General features: G+C 43.7%; 1 protein-coding gene across 5 annotated transcripts in view; it reads left to right on the plus strand.

Annotated features, from left to right (window-relative positions):
• RHBDD1 (rhomboid domain containing 1) overlaps positions 1-22,449 on the plus strand; it is a 102,438-nt gene extending 79,989 nt beyond the window's left edge. For 4 of the 5 annotated variants that reach the window (XM_059730952.1, XM_059730951.1, XM_059730953.1 and 1 more), the window contains one exon: positions 19,620-22,449. In XM_059730952.1, coding sequence (XP_059586935.1) covers positions 19,620-19,738 — 119 coding nt within the window. In that variant the 3' untranslated portion in view covers positions 19,739-22,449. The remainder of the gene's footprint in view (positions 1-19,619) is intronic. The other variant, XR_009463451.1, reaches the window with a different exon arrangement.
• The last annotated feature ends 2,499 nt before the right edge of the window (positions 22,450-24,948 follow it).

The following is a 24,948-nucleotide window of genomic DNA, read 5'->3' on the forward strand; positions in this document are numbered from 1 at the left end:
CCTGCACCTCGCCCTTACCCAGCCCAGCGGATCTTGGCTGTTTCTGTGGGTGCTCGAATAATTCCCCAGATACTCAAATAACAAGCTCACCCCTCGTTCCCACTCCCTGCTGTCACGCACCTAGCCCCTTCTAACCCGGGGAAACACAAAAGGAACCTTTCAAGCTCAACTAAAACTCTATGGGCCTAATGAGGGGCGTAACTCTGCCCCTATTAGGCTTCCTAGTGGAGCCAGTAGCTTCTCTGCTCCTCTGCTTAACAACTGGGTCACATGCTTGTGGCTCAGTTCAGTAGCCCTCTCTTTCTATGTCTGACTCCCGCCACTTCTTGCCAGGTATCTCCCAGGGAGACCCTCTCTCCGGGTCTTCCCTGGCCCGTAGCCCTCTCTCCGGGTCTTCCCTGGCCCGTAGCCCTCTCTCCGGGTCTTCCCCAGACCGCAGCCTTCTCTCCGGGTCCTCCTCGGACCGCAGCCCTCTCTCCGGGTCTTCCTCGGTCCTCTGATCCCTCCGCACCGCCGAGACTCTTACCACTCTCTCTCCCAGCTCACCCGCTGCTGTTGCTCTGTCCTCTGCCGTTGGCCCATCCCCGGGCTTCTTTAATTCTCTGTGGGGAGCGCCGGCAGTCAGCTCCGGCGTTCCGTGCCTGCAACTGACTCCACTGGCCAGGCTCCCTCCCGGCAGCCACGTGTGCGCCTCGTTCCTCTCCACCACCGGCCCTTTTATCGCCGCCAGCCGGCGATTAGGAGTGACGTCACCCGCCAACCACAGGTGACTTAAGGCGTTGTCTAGGCCACACGCGAGCTTCTCTGGCCGTCCCTGCTCTTCCTCGCGTCCTGCGGAGAGTAAGATATTTTTTTATTTTTTTTCCATTCTGCCCCCTTCCTCTGGCTCTGGGACTCCCTCCATGGGCTCGGGAGTCTCCCCGGTCTTTCTCCGCCTGTGACATTGTCCTATGCTAATCTGTTGGCTTTAGAGCCACTCACAATCTTACCCTACAGCTGTTACCCTATGGGGTTAAAAGGTGTTAGAAATTATAATAATAGGTTACTGCCTAAACTTGGGTTTACCCAATAAGCAAATCACACCACATTACTTTGGGGTCTGAGATTAGCATTTTCTCCACCTACGTTCAGCTCACTTGGTTACTTCCTTTTGGAATTTTTTTGAAATGTGTTAATTATACCTTGTAGTCAGATTTGTCTTTTTTACTGACCTTTAAGCAAGAACCATTAGATTAGGTAACGTTTGCAGTTTTGTTTTTTAGTTCCATTTCTTGGGGCCCATGTTAGTCTTATGATTGGTACAGACAGTTAATTTTAACATTACGGTTATACTTATGACAGACAGGATACGTCTGCGGGAAACAAACTTGCAAGCTTTGCCTTAGCTAATATTAACTATTATGCCATTGCTAGATGCTCTCAAGAAGCAGATTTTTTTTGCTATAATTTGCTCATTAACCCCTTTGGTTCTGGCCATCACAGAGCCATAGCTCTAGGTCAACAAAATGAACTGTAACCAGTTTTGTTGATCTTGCCGTGGAAAACTATAATAGTGGTCCATTCTGGGGATCTACTTTTTATTGATGCAGGTAGGGTACACAGAAGGAAACTGCATTTTGTGTTACATGTGAAAGAAAGTGAACTGACCAAACACTTAAAGCAAGGGTGCTCAGCCCTGGCCCATGCAGTCGTGGTTCTGGCCTGCATGATCAGGAACTTTGGCAGTGGGGGAGCAATGGCAATTAATATTGCCACCCTTCCCACAGTTCCACTCCTTTTCTGCCTGGAATCCCTCCGCTTATCGTGCTGAGGGCTCTGCCTGTCTGCAAGCTCCAAGAAACACCTGGGAACCTCGACTGGTTCAAGCTTCACTGAGTCATGAGACCCCAACTTTCTCTCTCTCTCTGACTCCAAGAACCTGACTTTTGCTTTCTTAATCCAGGCACAGCTTTCTAAACCAGATGTTTGCTGAACACTTTCTCTCTCTGACTCCAGGCACAGCTTTCTAAACCTGACTTTTGCTGATCAAACTTGAGCTAGACTTCCCCAAATACCTAACTGAAACTGTGTAATATTGTAACTGTTTTATTTGTCTATCTTGTATGGCTATTACTACTGGTATCATCATAAGTTCATATACCTGGCGTTAAATAACTTTTATGGTCAAGTTGGTTGCTATACTCTGTCTTTGAACCTCATGTACTCTTCCTTCCCCTTGACTTCCACATTTGCTCTGCATTAATGCTTCTTTTACCTAAGCCAAAGATCCCAGTAATGCCCAAAACTATGGTGGGGTCTGCTCATCAAGGGAGTTTCTACTAGGACCAGTGTGATAAGAGATTGCTGAGTTTTGAAGCGCATGAGGGTATCAGCTGAAAGTGCTGATCGGACCCAGCCTGCTCGGACGTACTCTGTTAGCGTGTGTATATGTGTGTCTAACTGCATTTATTATTGTCCTGCTGAAATAAGGGATGAACTGAGTTCAGGGCACATGAGGGTGTCAGCTTGTCAATGCTGAATAATCTGGCCTAACTCAGATATGCTCTGTTAACCCGTGTGCTTGTGTCTGACTGCATTTTATTGTTGCCCTGATAGACTGAGTTCAAGGGATATGAGGGTGTCAGCCTGTCAATGCTGAATAACCTGGCCTGGCTTAGGTATGCCCTATTAAACTGTGTGTGTATTTGCATATAGGTGTTTGAACTGATTTGGTGGTTGGAAGAACCCAGCCCCACTGAAACTGAGTCCTGCAAGATAGCTCCATTGGGGGTGAGGACTTGCAGAAGGGAGAGATACAGCTGCATATAGAAACACAACTAACACAAGTAGCACATTGAAAGAATTACAGAGACACCGGAAACGTATCCCTAATGAGCACACCCCAAAGTGACGGGCAAATCTGGTAACATTAAAAAATGTAACTTTGCCTGAGTAGCAGTTAGAATCCTATTCAGTCAGGATTCAGCCACTAATCTGAAAATGTCTCTATTTTTGTCTTTATTTAGCCTTTTGCAAACAAGATATGCACCTTATTCATTGGCATGGGGTGTGTGAGAAAATACAATATGTATTAGCAAGCCATGCGTACACGCGTGCATGCACACGCATGTGTGTGTATATTAGAATTCACTTCTTTAGAGGTTCTACTGTTGTTAGAGATTGGGCAGAACAAATAAGTTATTCATCATATATATTTGAAGGCTGTGAGATCTTTAATATTCAGCAAAAGAGTCAGTAAAGGCAGGTAAAAAATGTCTGTCTTTAATTTCATAGAATCATAGAAAATTAGGGTTGGAAAGGACTTCAGGAGGTCATCTAGTCCAACACCCTGCTCAAGGCAGGAGCAACTTCAACTAGATCATCCCAGTCGAGGCTTTGTCTAGCCAGGTCTTAAAGCCCTCCAAGGATGGAGAGTCTACAGCCTCTCCGGGTAACCTGTTCCAGTGCCTTACTATCCTTCTAGTGAGAGAGTTTTCCCTGATATCTAACCTAAACTTCCCTTGCTACAACTTGAGACCATTGCTCCTCGTTCGGTCATATGCCGCCACTGAGACCAGCCTAACTCAGGGGTTTTCAACCTTTTTGGATCAGTGTACCTCTGGCAAACGGGCGTGGAGCAGTGTACCCCTGGTGGCTGGATGCAGAGCGGTAGGGGGGAGGATAGTGCATAGCTGGATGCGGAGCGGCGGCAGCTGCTGCGTGCGAGCTTCCCCCATGTCCGGCTGGATGGGTGGTGCCTGCGTGGCAGCGCAGGGTAGTGCATGGTGATGCTCCATCTCCGCCTACCCGCACGTATCCCCTGGGACCTTTTCAAATACCCCCGGTTGACAACCCCTGGCCTAACTCCATCTAATTTGTAACTGCCTTTCAGGTAGTTGCAGGCTGATATTAAATCTTCTCTCAGTCTTCTCTTCTCCAGACTAAATAAGTTCAGTTCCCTCAACCTCTCCTCATAAGACCTGTGCCCCAGCCACCTAACCATTTTCATTGCCCTCTGCTGGACTTTCTCCAATTAGTCTATATCCTTTCTGCAGTACATAGTATTTCAGATGTGGCCTCACCAATGCCAAATAGAGAGGAAGAATCACTTCCCTCGATCTGCTGGCGATGCTCCTACTAATGCAGTTCAGTATGCCGTTAGTCTTCTTTGCAACAAGGGCATGCTGTTGGCTCATATTCAGTTATTGTCCACTGTAACCCCCTGGTCCTTTTCTGCTGATTAGCCAGTCAGTTCCCAGCCTTACCAGTGCATGGGATTGTTCTGTCCTAAGTGCAGAACGTTGCACTTGTCCTTATTGAATTTCATGAGATTTGCGCCCAATGATCCAGCCAGTTTCTATCCACCTTACACTCCATTCATCCAACCAACCTGTACTTCCTTAGCTTGCTTGCAAGAATGTTGTAGGAGACCGTATCAAAAGCCTTGCTAAAATCAGGGTACGTCACATCCACTTCACTCTCTGCATACACACAGCCCGTCATCTAGTCATAGAACAGGGATGGACAATTATTTTGGCTGGAGGGCTACTTAATGAGCTTTGATGAGCTGTCAAGGGCTGCAAGGGTAGCCCCACCCATTGATGCGTGCCTCACCCCCTGGTTGCCTTCTTTGGAATCAGACGTCCCAACCCTAACCCTGGACCTTTGCCACCAGAAGTCTCTCCTCTTGCTTTGGAAGTACTTACTTTGGGGGGGAGGATGTTGCCATCTTGAAACCAGAAAACAAACCAAATCATATACTAAAAAAAATCAAGCATCTAGTATAACTTATTTTAATTTTATTAAAATATACAGTTTTGTCCTGATTTGTGTGTTTGCATAGTGTATATAGAGGCAATTGCATAATAACTCAAAATACAGTCTTACTCTGGTATAGTGTGTGGGAGGTGGTAAGGGGGCATATATAGGGGGAAGTGGTTGAGGTGTGTGTGTGCGGTGTGGGTATGATAGGTGGGATGTGTGTGGGAGGGTGGTGGGGTGGGTGTAAAAGGATGTGAGTGTGGGGTAGGTAGTTGGGGTAGGGGCTGTGGGAGTGTGTGTGTGTGTAGGGTTATGGTGAGAGTGTGTGGGGGCTGTGGGAGGGTATGGGTATGTTTGGGGGGTATGGTGGAGTGTATTGGAGGGTGTGGATGTGTATTTGTGTAGGGGGGTGGTCCTTGGAGTCCCTGGAAGGTGCCAGTTACTGGATCTGCATATGGTGGCAATGAGTCGGGCCAGCTCTACCCAGCCCCATAACACGCAGCTCCTGCCCAAGCCCCTGGCTGCGAGTGGTGGCAGCATGTGGGGCCTGCCCAGCCCAGCCCCATAGCTCTCCTGCCCAAGTCCCCAGCCACACACGGTGGCAGGGCCAGCCCCACACAGCCCCATAACCACAGCTCCTGTGCTTTTACCCCAGTCCCCAGCCACAGGTGGTTGCAGTGTGTGGGGCCAACCCAACCCAGCCCCATAGTGCATGACTCCCCACATTTCTACCTCATCCCCACATGCCTGAGAAATACTTCTTTACTCCTTCCTAGTCATTCATCAAAGGTTCCACTTCTTGTAAATGTGCGTTTTGTGTGTTCGCTCACTGAATAGTTCCATGCTAAGGCAAGCTGGTTTTCTTTCATACTTGCTTGTCTTACTGCGCACTGGGTTGGTTTGTTCCTGTGCTCTCAGTTAGGTTTCTTTAAAATACAACCAGCTGCTCTGGAATCCTTTCACCCTCAGACTGGCCTTCCAGGGGATCCAGCTCATCAGTTCCCTGAGCAAGTCGAAGCCTGCTTTTCTGAAGTCCAGGGTCCTTACTCTGTTGCTCTCCTTCCTTCCTTTCCTCAGGACCCTGAACTTTATCACCTTGTGGTTGCTGCTGCCCATACTGCCATCCACTACTACATCTCCCACCAATTCTTTCCTGTTTGGGAGCAGCAGGTCAAGAAGAGCACAGCCCCTAGTTGGCCTCTACAGCACTCTCCAACTGTTTTCTTTATGCTCATGGTGTGAGCAAATGTCTTGTGAGTTCTTGAAAGGAGATCCATAAGTTCTTGTAGTAGGTGTTCGTTGTGGGCTATAAGGGCAGCATCATCAGCAAATAGAAGCTGCCTGATGAGCACCTTTCTAACTTTAGACTTTGCTTTAAGTTGTGACAGGTTGAACAGCTTCCTGTCTGATCTTGTGTAGAGGTATGCTCATGGTAGATAATTAGGTGTTTGGCTTGTACCTTCTCATGGTAGATAATTAGGTTTTTGGCTTGCTCCTGAATAGTGGTAGGAATTTTTGCCTCTATGGCAGGGGTCAGTAGCTGATGGCCCTGACACTGCATCCAACTTGTGGAGCAGTGGCTGGAGTGACATTCAGTGATGGGGGGCTTTTGCTGTTCTGTGCCATACTGCACCAGGCAGCAGCAGAGCAGGGGGGAGCTCTGCCTGCACTGTGTGGCTTCCTGGGGCTTTGGCAGAGGGGGTGCTCTGCCCGCATTTGGGCAGCATGTGTTCCATGGAGCAGGGCTTTCACTTCTCTGCACCATCCTATGGTTGGGCAGCAGGGCAAAGTGGTGGTAGCTGGATCTTAGTGCCTGCCTGCCTCCAACCTGAGCTATATTGTTCTGGCCCCTCTCTAGAACACATTGGTGACCCCTGCTCTATGGCATTCTCTGCTCTGCAAATTCAGTCCAAACTTCCATTTGCCAGCATTTATATTAAAACAATGGAGACGATTGTTCTGAATGCATCTGTCTTGGCAATAGTAAGTAATAGTAGGCAAGAGGGAGAGAGGAGCACCTTGTACTGCTGCCCTCTATCTGAGAGGAAGGCATTCTACCACCACTGAATGAGCTGAGTGATGATGGGCACAAACCCACATCACAAGTCAGTATTTGGGAAATTGCTGTTTGTCATGATTATGTCATTGGATTTCATGCTACTTCCGCTCTTTTATTCTTTTGTAAGTAACTAGTTTCCAAGCATTTTTACTGGTTTTTAAAATATAGAAGTGATATTTTAAGTTGAAAAAACAAGCCAAGCAAGCTTATGTTACAGAGATTGCTGTGTAATGTATAATGTACAATCTGAACCATGCCCAGGAGCAATTTTTGAACTTTGAAACATGAAATAATGTCCTGACATTAGAGCATGATTAGCAGGTTCCAACTATGTTGTTAGAGAAGGCATATTGTATAGGTTATCTGAGGTAAATGGCAGCCAAGCATGAGTTTCAAAGCTTTGGTGACACTTAATCAAATAATTCTCAAACTGCTGTTGCTTAGTCAAACAGGTAAATAAAACAAAAAATCTTTTTCAATACCTTTAAAAAAAACCCTCTTGAATTTCAGTCTAGAATCTGTTGGCTTATATCATACAGTGGCTCTGGGTGTAACAGAAGTAACAACTAAAACATTGCAAACAGCCAGCCGTGCAGACATACATGCCCTTTTGAAACGGTCCAAAAGTGGCTGAAGCACTTACAATGCAACCTCTTGAAATGAGAGACTGTTGTGAAGTGCTTCACTTCTTGTTCTCGTACATGGCACAAGAACCAGAACTGAAGCTGAAACTGGAGCTGAGCTCATTCCCCACCCTAACTGGATTTGGAGCTGGAGAGTGAGCCTCGTGGGGTGCAGGAGGCCCCCCTCATCTCTGTTTACCTCTCCTCACCAGCTCTCTGCTCTTTCCTTTCCTCTAGTTCCCCTCCCTATGGGGGAGAAAGGAGCAGACCCACAGGTCACTGCATCCTCCTTCAAAGCCCCCTGGCTAGCTTTCTAAAACATTCCAGCTGGGGGAACACCACAGGGACTGTATGTATATACCCTAGCTGCAATGATTCCTTTTTGAAACATTTCCAAATGTGTTTTGCTTTTGAATCGTTATGTCCACTGGTACTGTGCATTTGCCCTGCTTCTTATGCTGACTGAGTTTCTCTCTCTTCCCTCTTGCAGCCCTCCTGGCTGCTGGATAGTATGGTGACCATTTTGGCCATATTTGGAGATTAACTCTTGGAGATTAAATTTTGTGTGAAAAAGCTTTTTCTTTTGTTACTAGTTTTCTCCTTCTCTCCCTCTTTTGACTATTCCAAAATATCCATAAATCATGGATCTGCTGTGTTTGTAGGTCTGACCCTGTCAGACTCCTGCTCTGAACAGGCCTCTTATGACAAAATCAGGGCCAAATATACCTTAGACCTGGCATCACTACAGTTGGTAGCCTGAATGCTGGTTGGATTAATACCATAGAAAAGGCCTGACCATCATATGTCTAGGTGTAAAGCAGGAGTCTTCACAAAGAAGACCTTCTCTTGCAAGTCGAAAAGATTTTCTTATATGGACAATTCAATATGAACTGTGTCTGAGCAGGTCTTCATACCAAAGGCACTAAATTACTTACCTCAATGGAAAAATTCCAGGCTCTTCTTTACTTGTGTTTAGGTTCATCTATTATGTGGCAGACAATTATTTTGGGCGGAGGGCTGCTTACCGAGTTTTGGGAAGCTGTCAAGGGCCATGTGTGTAGCCCTGCCCCTTGACAGGTGCCCTGCCTCCTGGTTGCCATCTTGTGACTGGAAGCCCTGCCCCCTAACCTCTCACCTTTGCCACCAGAGCTCCCTCCCCTTACCCCTGGAAGTACTCCTTTCAGCAAGGGGTTTTGCCATCTTGGAACCAGAAAAATACCAAATTGTATTTTAAAAAGCAAACATCTACAGCAGGGGTCGGCAACGTGAGACCATTTTGCTTGGCATGCCATGGTCAGCCCTGGCTTTAGGTAGCTACTGCCAGCAGCAGAGCCCAGGCTGCTCCCAGCAGGGTTTGTAGCGTCCCAGCTGCCTGCAGGGAGCAACGCAGGCTCATCCGGGAGGCTCCAAACTGCTGTGCTGGGCTCCAGAGCCCCGGCATCAGCTCTGTACCAGCACATGCATGCGTGCCTTGGAGTGGGCGGTGGGGGAGGGGCCTAAAGCAGCGCAGCCCCAGTCTCTTCCCCACTCCCGGCACGGAGCTGGCGATTGGGCTCCGGAGCCCAGCACAGCTGTTTGTAGCCAGCCTGGGCTCTGGGCAGCTGGAGCAAGCAGCGGGCAGGCTGTAAACAGCTGCACTGTGACTGTGCACGCAGTTCAGGGCAGACCGCAGGACAGCGCAGTCCGCTCCGAGGTGCCCGGGCAGTTGCCGCCAGTATGGAGCTGATGCCAGAACTGTGGAGCCCAGCGCAGCTGCTTGCAGCCTGCCTGCTGCTTACTGCAGCTGCCCAGGGCCCAGGCTGGCAACAAACAGCTGCGCCAAGCTCCAGATCCCAGTCACCAGCTCTGTGCCAGTAGCAGGGGAGAGACCGGGGTTGCGCTGCCTCAGGCCCCTCCCCCACGGCCCACTCCAAGGCGCCGGTGCATGTGCCAGTATAGAGCTGATGATGGGGCTCTGGAGCCTGGCACAACAGTTTGGAGCCTCCTGGCTGCAGCTGACCCTGGCTCTGCGTAGCTTGGGAGTCCAGCCTGCTCCCAGCAGGCAGCTGGGACAATGCAAGCCCTGCTGAGAGCAGCCTGGGCTCTAGCAGCTACCCAGAGCCGGGGTAGCTGCTGACAGCTACAGAGCCTGGGCTGGGGGCAGAGGCTTTGGATAGGGGTCAAGGGTCAGCAGGGCTGGGGGGCAAAGGGCAGCAGGGCTGGGGGGCAGGGTCTTTGGCTGGGGGGCAAAGGGACATAAGCAGGGCATCCTGCCATGTATACCCTGCCCTCATTTTGTTTTTCTGGCATGCCGTCACTCTGGCACCTTCCAAGGTAGGCATTGTGATGTTTTTCGGCACTCCAGCCAAAAAACCTTGCCTACCCCTGATATACACCATTCATTAATTTGATTTAAAAAAATATTTTTGTCCTGATTTACATGGGTTTGTGTATTGTACATAGAGGTGGTTGCACAATAGTTTCAAATAAAGTCTTACTCTCGTATGTTGTGTGGGGTGGATTCAAATGGGGGGGGGGCTGTGGGTGTGTGAGTATGTGTGGTGAAGGGAGCATGTGGGAGTGTGTGTGGATATGTGAGGTGTGGGTGGATATGGGGTTTGTGTGGGGGTGGGTGGCTGGGGTTTGTGTATGGCAGTGCAAGGCGGGGTGTAGGTGCATGTGTATGGTGGGGTGTGCATGTGGGATTCTGTCCCCAAGCCTACATGCACACAGACTGCACCAAAGCCTGCACACACACTTACCAGCACAGTCCCAGGCTCTGTGTCCAGCAATACAGCCAGGAGCCATGTGGTGATGGAGCAGGGAAGGAAAGCGGGGAACTGGTTGGGGATGGGGTGTACCTGAGCTGTTCAAGCCTGCTGAGGCTTCCTCTGGGTCCTACTGCCCCTGGTTCCTGTCTGTTTTCACATGGAGCCAAGAGGTAATAAATATTAATTTATTAAATTTTTTAGGGGCCTGGTGGGTCGGATTCAGCCTGAAGGCTGTATTTTGCCCACCCCTGATCTATTACATTCCACTACAGTTGTTTTCAGTCTTCTGTCTTCTGTTAATTTCAACATTTCTCCAGGGCCTTACACGTACGTGTTTACCAGTCCCAAAGCTTATTCCCATCTTGTCATCCCATCTCACACTCAGATTTCTTGATGGTCTTCACTTCAAACAAAAGAGGTAGTGAGTTGCCAGTGCTTCTAGTCCCACATAGCTTGTTCTACAAAGAAAAGCTCCCAAGACCTCTTGTGAAATACACCATCAGGGTGGTGTCTGAGTTTCATCTGGAGGTTAACGCTTAGGTTTTTTTCATACACTTGTAACAGCTGCTGCTGGATTTGCAGCAGGGCTCAGGATCCCTGGAAAGGCAGAGTGGGAAAGTTTGCAGGAAGTTGTTGCTTGCGAGAGCACATGCATGTTTTTGAATGGCTCCTGAGGCGGCGGGGGGCGGGACTCAGCCCGGGGACTCAGCCAGGCTCAGAGAAGGGAAGGAGCCCCGGGACCACAGAGCTCAGGGAGGAGCCTGCCTGTGAAGCGAACCTGCCCTTAGTGACAGGGAGAAGATAACTTGGTATCCTGTTCGCCTCTGTGAGGCAGAGGGTCCATGTGGAGGAATAAAGGGCGGTGAGGTCAACTTGCCTAGAAGGGCAGGGTGTTGATCTGGGAAGGCTCTGGAGAGAGTTTACTGAGAACCAGCCTGGGGCTGGATGGGTGATAAACCCAGGGTTGTTTCAGGTATCAGCACAAGGGACCATGTCTGGGAATTGGACAATGGTGCTTTTGGGGAAAGGAGACAGTGTATATTTCTTTGCAAGATACCACAGACAACTGAAGCGAGGAGAGCTGCTCCTCCCCACGCAGGCTGTAGCAGAGACCAGGACTTTCTGGAGCAGCAGCACCAGCCATGCTGCCAGTGTGAAGGAGAGCCAATATCTTGTTAATCCTATGTGCTCTTGTTGAAATTCACTGGAGTCTCAAGGTTTAAACTGGGGAGTTGTACTGAGGGTGTCTTTGATTCAGTTTGTACTGAGTGTTTTAGTTAATTGATAGCTGCCTTTGACAATTAGATTATTGATATCCTGTTCTGCTATTAACCTCATTCATATGTTGGCTGTTTTGTAAATAATAAACTGTGTAAATAGTTAGACTGTACATACTCCAGTGTGTGGGGAAACCACAAGAAAGCACGCCACCAAGAGGTGACTCCAGTTGTAGGGGCTGGGAGGTTGACCAAGACTATTTGGTACCCCGGGACCCTGAATCCGGACATGGCCGTGGGTGGCTAGGGTTACACACTGTATTGCTTTTGGAGAAAAGAAACTGCATGGTTTAGGTCAGTGGTTCTCAACCTTAGATTTGGGGCATGCTTCAATAGACTCAAAGCACATCTCAGAAAATGAGGGCTGTTAGTCTTCACTCATTTTTGTTTGTTTGGGGTTTTTTTACTACAGAAAAATAATAGAGCGTTTTTTCTGTTGCTAAGAACTTAGAAAGACCACAACTGTGGATTTCTATTTGAAATCTCTGAGTTTATCTTCTGAATCATGCAAGTAAACCGAACAATGCTAATATTGTGCAGCACCCTTGAAAGCATCTCAGGGTGCCATGGCACTATGGTTGAGAATCATTGCTTTAGATATATTTTACATTCTCTGGTGCTAGGCTGAGCTAGGACCAGGTCTTTCAGATTTTCTCTATGTGTTTGTGGCAATTGGAGACTAATCTAAAATTCAAGACTACAAGGATATAACTCAGTGTATCACACTGTGCTACCAGCTGAGGCTGTATTCCCTCACTTGTCATCAGTTCTCACTTTACTACAACTTAGTTAACATCTTCAGCATCTCAAAAATGTAAGAATATCTGAAATCCATAAGGCTGCTATGTGGAGCAATTTGCTCATGTTTATAAATCATCATGTAGTGGATTTGGCTACAAGATCAGATGTGAGATTCAGGCAAGAAGTACTCTAATCCTGTTTGACTGGCACAGTTGAAATTTCTCATCCCTCAACATTTGGAGAGGATATTGCTTGCCAGTCCCCTAAAGAGGCATCCATGCTGACACATGGTAAAGAAAAGAGGCTAATTATGCAACAGGGGCTATGATTCTTTGCAGTAATTTTGTTAGCATGGATCTCTTGACATCCTTCATCCCCACTTCGAACTGCAGAAGAACCACAGATGTTTGCATCTGTTCTCCCCATGTATAGGAGAACAAGGTGGTTGAGAACATATGCATAGCCATGGCTAGTAAAAAGTAAATAAATAAAAATACTGGTTTAAGCACATCTACTCAGTCACCACAGCTCAAAGAACAGTTATTGAAGGATAACTTCTTTTTTATAAAGTATCAGAATAAGAAGTCTGCAGCTTCACAAATGAAATTTTCATATTAGAGACTTGAATTATATTTTCAGCAACATTTAAATTTCAATTGACTGTAAATGAGAGAAGAGTTTAAATGGGGTGCTGGATTTTTTTTCTCTATCCTCCTTAGATTGGCATATTTTCAGTCACGCATCATTTTGACAATTTAAAAAATCTTCCCTTTATGAAGAGTCCAATATTAAGTTAGAACTAAAGTATATGCTTGCTATTTCCATTGCAAACAATTTTTTAAAAATCTTTTCCCAGCAGATTTTGCTGTATATGTGTAAATAGTAGGTAGGCATTCTCCTTATAATCATATTTTCTGCAGGCTGCTTCTGCTGTTTGCTCCTAAAGAATATTTGCATGGAAACCAAGATATGTCTCTTATTGGTTTTGTTTGCTTCTACCACTTATTCTTTGCCTAAAGTCATAAGCCTGCGTTCCTTTTGACATGCACATTCCACAGAAGCCAAGCAAAACATCATAATCCTGTTTGAGACGGTATGAATGATAGATGGAAATAGTTGTTCTACCACAAACATTGAATTAAGACTAAAGGCAAAGAATTAAGCATCAGGAAAAGATGAATTCTTAAGAATCAGGATTCAGCAAGGAGAACCCAAATGTCTTTTCTGCAGTATTCCAAGTCCTTGGACTTAGTATTATCTCCCTGTCACATCATCACCTTTTCAGGCAGGATTGCTCTAAGTTTCTTCCTACTCACCAGAATTCTTAGCAAGAATTCTTTGGAGTAGGTAAAGGAAAGCTGAAGTTAATAGCAAAACTCCATTGACTTACTATAAGGATTTTTGGTTCTTATTAAGAAAGAATCCTTTCTAACTCAGTTTCTTCTTTCTAGAAGCAGCAGTTCTATCTGTATCTTTAACCTTTTTTATACTACCAGCTGCCTTAAATGTTAAATTGTTGCTGTTGAAACAGTTAACTTCATTTTCCCCCTGTCTTTTTTTTTTTTTTTTCCCTCACCACTCAGCTTGTGAGCTGTACTTAAAACTATATTAAAGTATTGTGTTGATGTTCCAGCCTCAGATATGAAGCATGGTAACATATAAAGCACAAGTAGGTGAAAAGATGTTTCGACTGAAGAGTCATGAAGTGGACGTAAGTAGAGGAAATAGCATAAGAGACAGACTGACAAGTCAAAATATATTTTTAATCAGTGGCTTCCAGCTTTAATAAAGCTTTTGAAACATGGTGTGCCTGTGAAGTCCTTGAGTGTACTGCATGGGAATTCCAAGGGCAGTCCTGTATGCTGAAGATGTGATATTAAAATGGAAAAGGTCTTAAACATGTATTCCATTTTTGGTAGCAGGATATAAAAATCCAAAACAAAACAAACTGCCTCTAGATTGTGTCCAATAAATTGGGGCTGTTAGCTGGCTACTCTTCATTAGAGTTAGAACTTTGATTGTTTTTGATCTTTTGAGAACACGTGTTTGGTTATAGCGCAGTACACAGTAGCAAGTTGAAGTTCTGAATTCAGAATCAGATTAGTATGAAGTGTGTGTGTGTGTGTGTGTGTGTGTGTGTGTGTGTGTGTGTGTATTCCAGTGGGATTTCACTTTGTATTTTGCTTTAGTTTAGATGAAACCTGATGTCACACAGAAACTGCTAGATGCTGGTGAATAATCCCAGGGTTTCCAACCAGCCAGACAATAAACAATTCTATGATATTTGATGCAGCAGCTTCTCTAGAGCCCATCTGTTTCAAAATAACCTTAATACCGCTTACTATGCGGAATGCTTTGTTGACTGGGCTTGTCCTAGTTTCCTTGAATGACTGTGTGACTTTGGCGCCATCTGCTGGATAAATGTGTTTGTCATCAAGCGAATAGCTCCTATTTAATCATGTAAACATATTGTTTGCTGTGATAGTCATCTGTCCCACTCAGGCAAAGAAAAGATCCAAAATCAAATTATTATCAAACACCACACTTATTTGTTTATGGAGCATCACACACATCATGAAAAATGCTCTGCCAATGGCTTTCATCTTTCCTTCCTCCTAAAATTACTGTACCCAAAATGGGGATGTCTAATTTAGTAGTGGGCTGGCTGCCAGTCTTGGGTGTATCCCATACAGTCCTGCTGGAACAAATGGGATCACCTAGAGCATAAGTGACATTAACTACAACATTCTTGTCTTGTATAGTAGTTTTTGTGACTCTGGCCAGATGCACACAAATAGGGCATTTCTTGAGTTAGGTGCTGTATTTGAATTAATGTACATACAGTTAGCTACAATTCTGATTTTAGATGTCTAGAGTAGAAACACCTGCTATTTGTTAATGATTGCCTTCAGTTTTTAGTTTTGAACTCATTGGCTACATCTACACAAGTGCAGGCATTTGTTTCCACGAGGACAAGATGCAGCTGCTGCTTTTCCCCAGGGAACACCTGTGTCATGTGCCCTCTGGCTCATGGCAGGTTTCCCCATGTGGGGAAGGGGATGCTGAGGCCAGCACTGGGCTCATCCCAGCAGCCTTACCTAGGGTTGTGGAGGCCTTCTGCGCCTGCAGTACCAGCAATCCTGCTGCTTGGAGCCTGGCTGGCAGTTGGAGCATGACTCTGGGTGGCCAGGCTCTGGTTTTGGGTGGCACACTCTGCCCCTGCACGCACTGTTCCACATTTTTTTGTGTAGGTTTTTTTGATCCTGGGATCTGCTGGGGTCAACCCCTTTCCCCTCCCCGCAGTGCTGCTACCTTGCAGCAGGGAGAACCGCTGAATGTATGGTATGTGGTGCTGCAGATGCGTTTCTGGTGCCACATACTGCACGGCCATGCTCATCTGGACACAGCCATTAGGTCTATGGATGAAAATATCACAATTCTTAGTAATATTAAATGTAATGTCACCTAAGCGTTTTAGTTGCATACTTCACTTCAAACAGATTGAAAACTTTACATAGCAGAATATTTGAGATATAAAATGGATAGAACATATTGTCTTACCTTTTAGGCCAAGTTTCTCATTTGCCTAAGACTCAGTGGTTTGATTACAGGCAGAGGTAATAAGACGTATTAGTTGCTTCACTGATTGTAACTTTTTATAGGAAGAAAGCAGCTGCTGAAATTTCAACTTTAAATTATCTGTTGCAAGTAAGGCAGACAAGTTAGTGACTTGGAGGGCCATTCCCTTATTGTCCCCAACTGTTTCATTAAGGAAATGTGCTTCTTCCATCCATATTTGAGTCATATGTAACATATATTTATAACAATTCGTTCTAATATCATATATTGCTGTGATGCAAAATTGGGCAGTGGATGTGCCATAAGTCAACAGTTTCAGAAAGTGTTCAAAAATAAATTATAACAATTAATACAGATACATAGAAAACCCCTAAGCATGAATTACAGTGAAGAAGAATCTTTAAATTTAGAAGATAATTTATTTTTCTAAACACAAAACTAGGTAATATTTAATTTCTTGCATTTTCAGCCCAAATGGAATTTTCCAAATGCTGTCTTTCTTTTTCTATGCCTTCAGGCAAAATTTATACTAAGAGGGTTATTCCTGTTTTGGTGCTTAGATTGTTAGTGCAACTTGAGCCATGATTTGGAAGATGTGTTTTATTATTGTAAAATACACTAACATGAAGTGCTGAAGAATGTTAATGAAAAACACGATCTTTAGAGGCACTGAGGATGAGCAATGACACTGATCTGGGAATTGTGAATGCTCAGCACCTCTCAAGACTTGGCCTGCAGAATACAGTCTTTTTTTTCCCCTCCCCAGTCTTTGTGTTATCCAGAATAATACTAATAATAAGACTTGAATTTAAAATTAAAACTTAATTTTTAGACATTGCAGAAATCATTAATAGGCATTGTGTTTTCCATGGAACCATTGCATCAGTCAAGAAGCTACAGTTACTTTTACTTACACGAGTCTGTATATTTCTCCTCATTTCATTGAGTTTAGATGACCATACCAGACTATGTTAAACATGCCGGCAACATGGTTCAAATGCCCAGAACCTTAACAGTAATATCTGTTTAGGTCAAATTCGTTTTATTACGATGAAATAAGCTTACAGCCACTATGACTGGCCAAGGAAATTTATTTTTTATTTAGCTCTCTACCAATAAATTATATTTCTGCATAAAAGCTTAGTTTTCCATATTATATACCTTCTTTTCTGATTTATACAATTGTAGATAATCTGCAATTTTTTTTCTTGCTAATTACAGAGTTTCAACAGAGTTTGACGTAAAGCCTTCTTCAAAAATCCTTTTTATGCTTCCATGAAAATTATTCCTGCTGCAAATCTTCCCCTCCTTATAGCATTTTTTAAAAACTGAAAAAGCTTGAAAATATTTGTTGTTTTCATATATATATGTTAGCACACCACTTTGTTATTTGATATACCAGAAAGTTATAGCGGAGAGTACTGGAGGTGGATTCCAGTTACTATAGTGATTGCATCCTGGAAAAATATAGATTCAAAATAATATGTTAGAATACAGGATCTGGATTGGACAAATATCTGGAGCAGGTTTACTTCATGTGGTGATGAAAACTTCAGAAGTGGTCAGAACTTTATCTAGATAGGACTTGCATTGGCACTAAGACTGGCGGCATCAGTAAATTTGTTCTTGAGCCTTGTCTATAATGCCTAAGCATTCAGCAAAGAGAGGCTAGACTGGTGCTAAAGAGCTGAGTTTCTTTAGCTCATACCCAACCTATTATTTCAGTACAGTCTGGAGCAGTTTTTGCCAATAAATTATACCTCTTATTTTTTTATTTCATTTAAATACAAATTTTGACATTTTCAAAAAATCATGTATGTAATGTGGCCTCCCACTATGTCTAACTTAAGCTATTTTCTTTTTAAAAGGAAAATATTTTAAACACATTACATACCATATTTACCTGAATCCAAGATGACTTCAAGATGACCCTCCAGTAATTAGCTTATATAAATGGAAAATTATACATTTGTTATAATTTTCCATGTATAACATACAGACTTGTCTTGAATTTATTCCCTCCCTTCCCTTCTACACCCTCCCACCACCCCTGCTAATGGAAAGCAATGGGAGAGAGGCAAGTGGCAGGGAAAGAGTGGGTGGGTGGGAGGGCAGGCAGTCTGACACGGCCATTGTCCTCCACGCATCTTCCTCCCTCATTCCCCCCATTCCATTGCTGGCCAGGTGGCAGCACTGGTGGCATACTCCTCCTGGCAATGCCTGTCCTCCTTGAACCACCCTGGTCCTGGCCCAGAAGTGACAGCACAAGGTCAGAACCAGAGCTGTAGCTGTAGCAGTGCCTGCCCCAGCCTTGTTCTCAAATCCAAGACAAGGTGTCCCCCCCCTCCATGTGAGGGGGGGGAGGGGGAGAGACTCACCTTGGATTCAAATAAATATGGTACATTAAAAATTGTGTAGTCCCTTGTTTTTTCATGTGTGTGTCCATTTTTCTTATTCGGATATACATGTCATACTTCAGCATCAGTTTATATTCTAATCACTGTTATCTGCTTAATTGGAAATGCAGAACAGCTTTTAGTTCACCCATGACAAAAGAAAGTTCATTAAAAAAATTTGAAAGAGAACTTGGGATTTTGGAGAAGAAAACAGTTTAAATTTCCACTTATCTCTTTCAGCCCCAGGTATGAATACCTTTCTCACTCCACTGTCTCTCTCTACTCCCTGGTAGTATTGCCAGCTGATTATTTTTATGGCAAATTCAGTTCTTCATTGATTTTATGAGAGCTGAAAAAGTCAAAATGTTTGATAATTCAGGAGACTCCAAAGAGTGCTTGCCATTTGAAAGAAAATGTTCCTATTTTATCAGTTTTCAAAGAAAGCTTCAGACTTTTTTCATATCATCACTCGTGCAGGCTTGCTTCAAGGCACAATAAGCATGTGACTTTTGCTTCCAAAAGTGAGTATGTAGCCTCAGCGGACAGCAATTCTGCACTGGACTTCAGCTAAGATGATGGTTTCAAATGGGGACAGTGATGAAAAGTCAGGCAGGAGGTGTGTGTGTGTGTGTGCGCGCGCGCACACGCGTGCACTATAAATGTAAAAGCAACAAAAAAGGTTTATTTATATTAGTAGCTTAAAATTTCTTGCACTATTACTCAATATTGATTAATGGATTGGCATTGGCTGATATGGTTGGTTAATCATTGACTATCAGTATTGGCCAAAAAAATCTTTATCAGTGCACCTCTGTCAAAAAGTTTGGCCCCCAGTGATCTAAGAGGTACTTTACTGTCAAACAAAGATTTCTTATCTTTTACTGATTAAAACTGCACAGAAAATCCTTCAAAGAAACATTTCTATGATAAAGGATTTTTCCAAGACAATTGAGTCTCTAATATGATGGGAGTCTGTGTAGTTCTAAATCAGTTGCTAGAATTTTATGTTAGGGTCCTATGTACCTCAGTTGAGCACAGCTTTTCACTTGAGTTCAGTTCAATATACTTTGATATTAATTAAGACAGTTGATGCTCTTATTAATTACTGTGTTATATATAGCCTTTTTTCTTCCTGTGAGACTGATTTTCACTACTTTTTAAGATTTGAATTAATATCCTATGAGCCATTGTACTAAGAAAGTGGTAGATGAGTTGCATGCAGTTGTTGTAGACCTGTGACATCAGTTTCTGATAGTTAAACCTCCTTGTTGGATATCAGAACCAATAACATTTAAAAAATATGCCGCATGTTGATAGAAAAAGGTTGGTCAAGATCACTGCTTCCCTGAACTTTTATCAGTCTTAGAACTGTAAGATGGAGATGGCTTGACGTATTATGAAACCCAAGTGGTTAACCTTGTTTTTTGTTCTTTTTTTCATTTTGTATTGTACAGATTTCAGTGCAGGCAGATATCATCATGAGAGACGACCCTATGGTTTTTGGTTTCCATCTGAACAGTTGTCAGAAGAGGAAATGAGAAGACAAAGGCTTAATAGATTTGAGAGGAGGTGAAATCATCAGATGTCCAATGGAAATGTGTGAAGTGCTCTTCATAGTTGCCAAAATATTTGCAGAACTTTATATTTATACTGTTTCTACTTTGCTTCATAATTATTTACTACCAGCAAAATGTGCAAAAGACTTGCCAAATTTGGGCTGAAAATCTGAGCTTAAATTAAGGGGGTCCAAAGTTTTGAGCTGAGAGTCAAAATGCAGTCCTTGGCAGCTCATCATTTGCTGTATGTGAATGCTGATCAACTAAGTCCAGCTCTCAAGGAAAATAAGGAAAATATACCTCTGATGTTTGTTTTCAATTCTTAATTTTAAAACCAGACACATCTTCCCTCCAAAAGTTTTCCCCTCTGTTTGCCCGTGATGAACCATCTTTTGAAATGTTTTATGTAAAATGTTTGGGGTTTTTTTTAAATACTGCTTGCATAACACCAGCTGAGCAATGAGTGCATTTCAGCCTGGGCTGGTACCTTTTCAACATGATTTTGAAAGCACGTGCAAGTTGGGTATAGATGTAGCAATCCTGGTAAGTAACCAACACAACCTATTTTATTGTGAAATTTGGTTATCACATCATCAAATTCTCAATTTTGTCTAGAGAACATTTGCAGTAAAACTGATTTGTAACTTTGTACAGTACTTTGTGACTCCCTGTAACCAGCATGGTAATCTTGAGCCTCAACTCAGAATGTCCTTCCTTTTTCAGAGTTATTTTACTTTAATAGCATTTTTGTTTCTTGGGAGTATTTATTTTCAAAGGAAGTGACATGAGCTAAAATTGTGAGGCTAGTTCCTTAGTTATTTACTTAATTAATTCCCTTGTTCAAAAACTCTGTGTATGCATTAGGCTATGCAAACTCTACCACATAAATGTTCATTTGACTGTAATTGTACTGTTTTCTTCCGATAGGCTGTAATTGGCTTGGTTACAGTTTCTGTAAGAATGAGCTGTGTTGGGAGAGGGAAGACGTTGTTGGCTGGAGATAAGCTGCTTGCTTGGTGCTGTCAGAAACACTGGATAGCAGGGCTTGATGTACCCAGTATCAGTACTAATGCAGCTGTGTATCAGGACAACGCCGTGACTCTGCTTAGCCTACATGCCCCCGCCCCCCAGTAACAGATAGTCAAATAATGGCTGTCTCACTTGGAGGCTGCTGAGAAAAAAAGACAGCTGTGCTCTGTCTCCATTGTAGTGTACCTGTGCAGGGCATCGTGGAGCTACAGGTTTGTAGAAAACTTAGAATGTTATTGGTCACACACAGCAGCTAACACAGCAGTGCTAATTAACAGGAGTGGAGATGGGGATGGGCAGTTTGTCAGTATGTGTTACCATCCTGGAAGATCATATTTTAAAAAAGAAAGAAAGTCCAAGCAATTAAAAACCTGGACAGGGGGAAATTCCTTTTAGTCTTGAAAGGCATCACCTCTTGAAAAAAAAAAATTGATTGCTGTCATATGATGTGGAACTGCTGGAAATGTATAAGCACTGATTTAGTTTGAGTGTTGGGGCAGGCAGTTCTTTTACAGCTTATTTTCAGGACCCTGCACTATGAAATCTTGAAACTTCTACCTTCCTCTGGAGTTTCAAACTGATTGTATTCTTACAGTATATATTATATAAAATGTCTGAATCTAGAAAACTGATAAAACAGGAAACTGTTCATTCAAACAATATCTGAAACTGCTGGATGCATATTAGATGTATATGTGTACCTTCTGATTTTTATCCTCAGAGATACAAGAGGGAATTGGTTGGCTAAAATTCACAAGTTGTCCCCTACCCTTTCCTAGGATCTTTGATTAGGGTTCAAGCCAAGGAAAAGCACAAAATGAGCATGCCATATATTTGGCTTACCAGGTGCTGGGAGCTAACAGTCTGAACTATGCTGCAGCTCTGAACATCTTTGTAAAGTCTGTGTCAAGATGTGTATATATAGTAGATACTATTCATTGCTATTTACCACAGTCCTTTCTGGCCAATTCTGAGTACAGGAAACATGGTATTGTAATGCCCATTTCTGTCCTCCTGCAGGATGACATAGCTGATAAAAAGATTTTTTGTTAATCCCTGCTGTTTACATAGTATATATATATACTAGTCACAAATTAAAGTAGCATGTATTCTTTTATCTTCAAGTAGGGTGATTTTTCTAATTTTATACATTCACTGATGAAATCATGTAGCAAACCAAAGAAAATTTTCCATTCTCAGTACTTCTGTTAGTGCATGATTTTGTGACATGTGCAAGAGGCATCATCATCTCCCATCAAAATTGATCTAAAAGCTCTGGCGCACAGCTTTGTTTTAGTTGGTTTTGTTCATGAAGCTCCATTATTTAAGCGATTCCAGCAACTGTACAAACCAAACTGGATATGATACTGTTTATGAACAATGGCTTCATGGCACTATTAGTCAACTGCAAAAAGTTCTGAAACAAACCCAAACCAGTATCCCATTTTTAATACATTGCTTCTGTGTAAAGTTATATTAGAAATCTTGGTATGGGGGGGAGTTTATTACCGAGCTCCTCTTGACACAGAACTGTGTGTCATCACATTATCATGGGTTAGGGTTCTCTTTATTGCTTTTTCTTTACTTCCGTTTTGTAATGAGCTTTGTCATGAAACATTCACAGATACCCTTGTTCAGTATATGGCCACTGCACCTTTTTCTTAGTACAAAGTTAAAATAAACATTTTTTGGATTTTGAGCCTGTCTGTCCATTTGTCCCATGTTTTAATAGCCAATTAATGAGCAAGGCCATAAGTTGCCATATTTTTATACATTGAATACTTCAGTGTATTAGAGATGAGAACTAATCCAGTAAATAATTAAAGAGATTATCTGTGTTTGGAACTAATTCTGCTCCCATTGAATTCATTAGTTTTTTCAGCTCTTTGTATTGTCATGGAAGTGTAACCTTTGGAATACTTTATTGATGAAATAGAGCAGGGGTTGTCAACTGGGGAACGTGTACCTCTGGGGGTACTTTGGAAGGCCCCAGGGGGAACGCAGCAGCGGTGCAGAGAAGCTGCTGGCACTTCTGGTTTTGCCGCTGGCGCTTTGGGTTTTGCTTGTTGACCATCTGCCAGGGGACACCTGCCGTGCCCCCCCATCATCGTCTGGCTGCTGAGAGACTCTCCCTGCTTCTCAACTGGCCGCCAGGAGTACACCAACCAAAAAAGGTTGAAAACCCTGAAATAGAGAATTACTGGTTGCTTGTTAGGGTTTAGCCCTGCACTTTATTAAGTTAAAATGAAAACTTTTCTGTTAAAGAATTCATGCAGCTTGGAGAGAACCCTGATGATAGCATGTGCAATGCTGTTAATGTATTGAAATCATAGAATCATACAAAGTTAGGGTTGGAAGGGACCTCAGGAGGTCACCTAGTCCAACCCCCTGCTCAAAGCAGGACCAGCCCCAACTAGATCATCCCAGCCAAGGCTTTGACTAGCTGGGTCTTGAAAATCTCCAAGGATGGAGTTTCCACCACCTCTCTGGGTAACCTGTTCCAGCGTTTTACTACCCTCCTAGTGAGAAAATTCTTCCTAATATCTAACCTAAACTTCCCTTGCTGCAACTTGAGACCATTGCTCCTTGTTCTGTCATCTGCCACCACTGAGAACAGTTTAGCTCCATCTTTCACCTCCCCCACCTTTCAGGTAGTTGAAGGCTGCTATTTATTCCCCTCTCAGTCTTCTCTTCTCTAGACTAAATAAGCCTCTTCCCTCAGCCTCTCCTCATAAGTCATGTCCTCTAGCCCACTCATCATTTTTGTTGCCCTCCACTGGACTTCCTCCAATTTGTCCACATCCTTTCTATAGTGGAGACCCAAAATTGAACATAAAACTCCAGATGTGGCCTCAACTGTCCTTGAATAATCACTTCCCTTGACCTACTGGCCGCATACCTACCAATGCATCCCAGTATGCTGTTAGCCTTCTTGGCAACAAGGGCATACTGCTGATTCATATTCAGTTTATTGTCCACTGTAACCCCCAGGTCCTTTTCTGCAGAGTTCCTGCCCAGCTAGTCGGCCTGTACTGGTGCATGGGATTGTTCCATCCTAAGTGCAGGACTTTGCACTTATCCTTGTTGAACCTCATGAGATTTCTTTTGGCCCAATCCTCCAATTTGTCTAAGTCACTCTGAATCCTAGCCCTACCCTCCAGTGTATCTACTACTCCTTATAGCTTGGTATCATTTGCAAACTTGCTGAGGATGCCCTCTATGCCATCTTCCAAGTCGTTGATGAAGACATTGAACAAAACCAGCCTCGACAGACCACTGGGGCACTCCACTTGATATCAGCTGCCAGCTAAACATCGAGGTATTGATTACTACTTTCTAAGCCTGATGCTCCAGCCAATTTTCTATCTACCTTATAGTCCATTCATTCAGCCCTTACTTCCTTACCTTGCCTGCAAGATTGCTGTGGGAGAACATATCAAAAACCTTCCTAAAATCAAGGTACACCATATCTACTGGTCTCCCTACATCCACAGAGCCAGTCATCTCATCATAAAAGGCAATCAGGTTGGTCAGGCATGACTTGCCCCTGGTGAATCCATGCTGACTTTTCCTAATCACCTTATTTTTCCCCTCCAAGTGCTTAGAAATGGATTCCTTAAGGATCTGCTCCATGATTTTTCCAAGGACTGAGGAGAGGCTGAGTCTGTAGTTCCCCGGATCCTCCTTCCCCTTCTTAAATATGGGCAGTATGGTTGCCCTTTTCCAATCATCTGGGACCTCTCTTGATAACCATGAGTTTTCAAAGATGATGCAAAGATGATTTTCTGCAATCACATCAGCCAACTCCCTCAGCACCCTTGGGTGCATCCCATCTGGCCCCATGGGCTTGTACATGTCCAGCTTTTCTAAATACTCCCTAACCTGTGCTTTCACCACTGAGGGCTGCTTACCTCCTCCCCAAACTGCTGCCCGGTGCAGTAGCCTATGAAGACTGAGGCGATAAAGGCATTGGTACTCTTTGTTTCTCAGTATTTCTCCAGAATAGGAAGAATTTGATACTCAGAATATCATGCTTAGCTCACTGACAGATACCTTAAAGTTATTCTCTGACTGAACAATTCTCCATAAAATTTTCCAAAACAAGAAATGGTTTGATTTATTAAATGTTGGCCTCTGATTCAGGTACTGTGATTTCTCATGGGTTAAGTGTCTTACTTTACTTTTTGTGACCAGCTAC

The sequence above is a fragment of the Alligator mississippiensis genome, chromosome 7 (genome assembly GCF_030867095.1).
Source record: "Alligator mississippiensis isolate rAllMis1 chromosome 7, rAllMis1, whole genome shotgun sequence".
Classification (NCBI taxonomy): domain Eukaryota; kingdom Metazoa; phylum Chordata; order Crocodylia; family Alligatoridae; genus Alligator; species Alligator mississippiensis.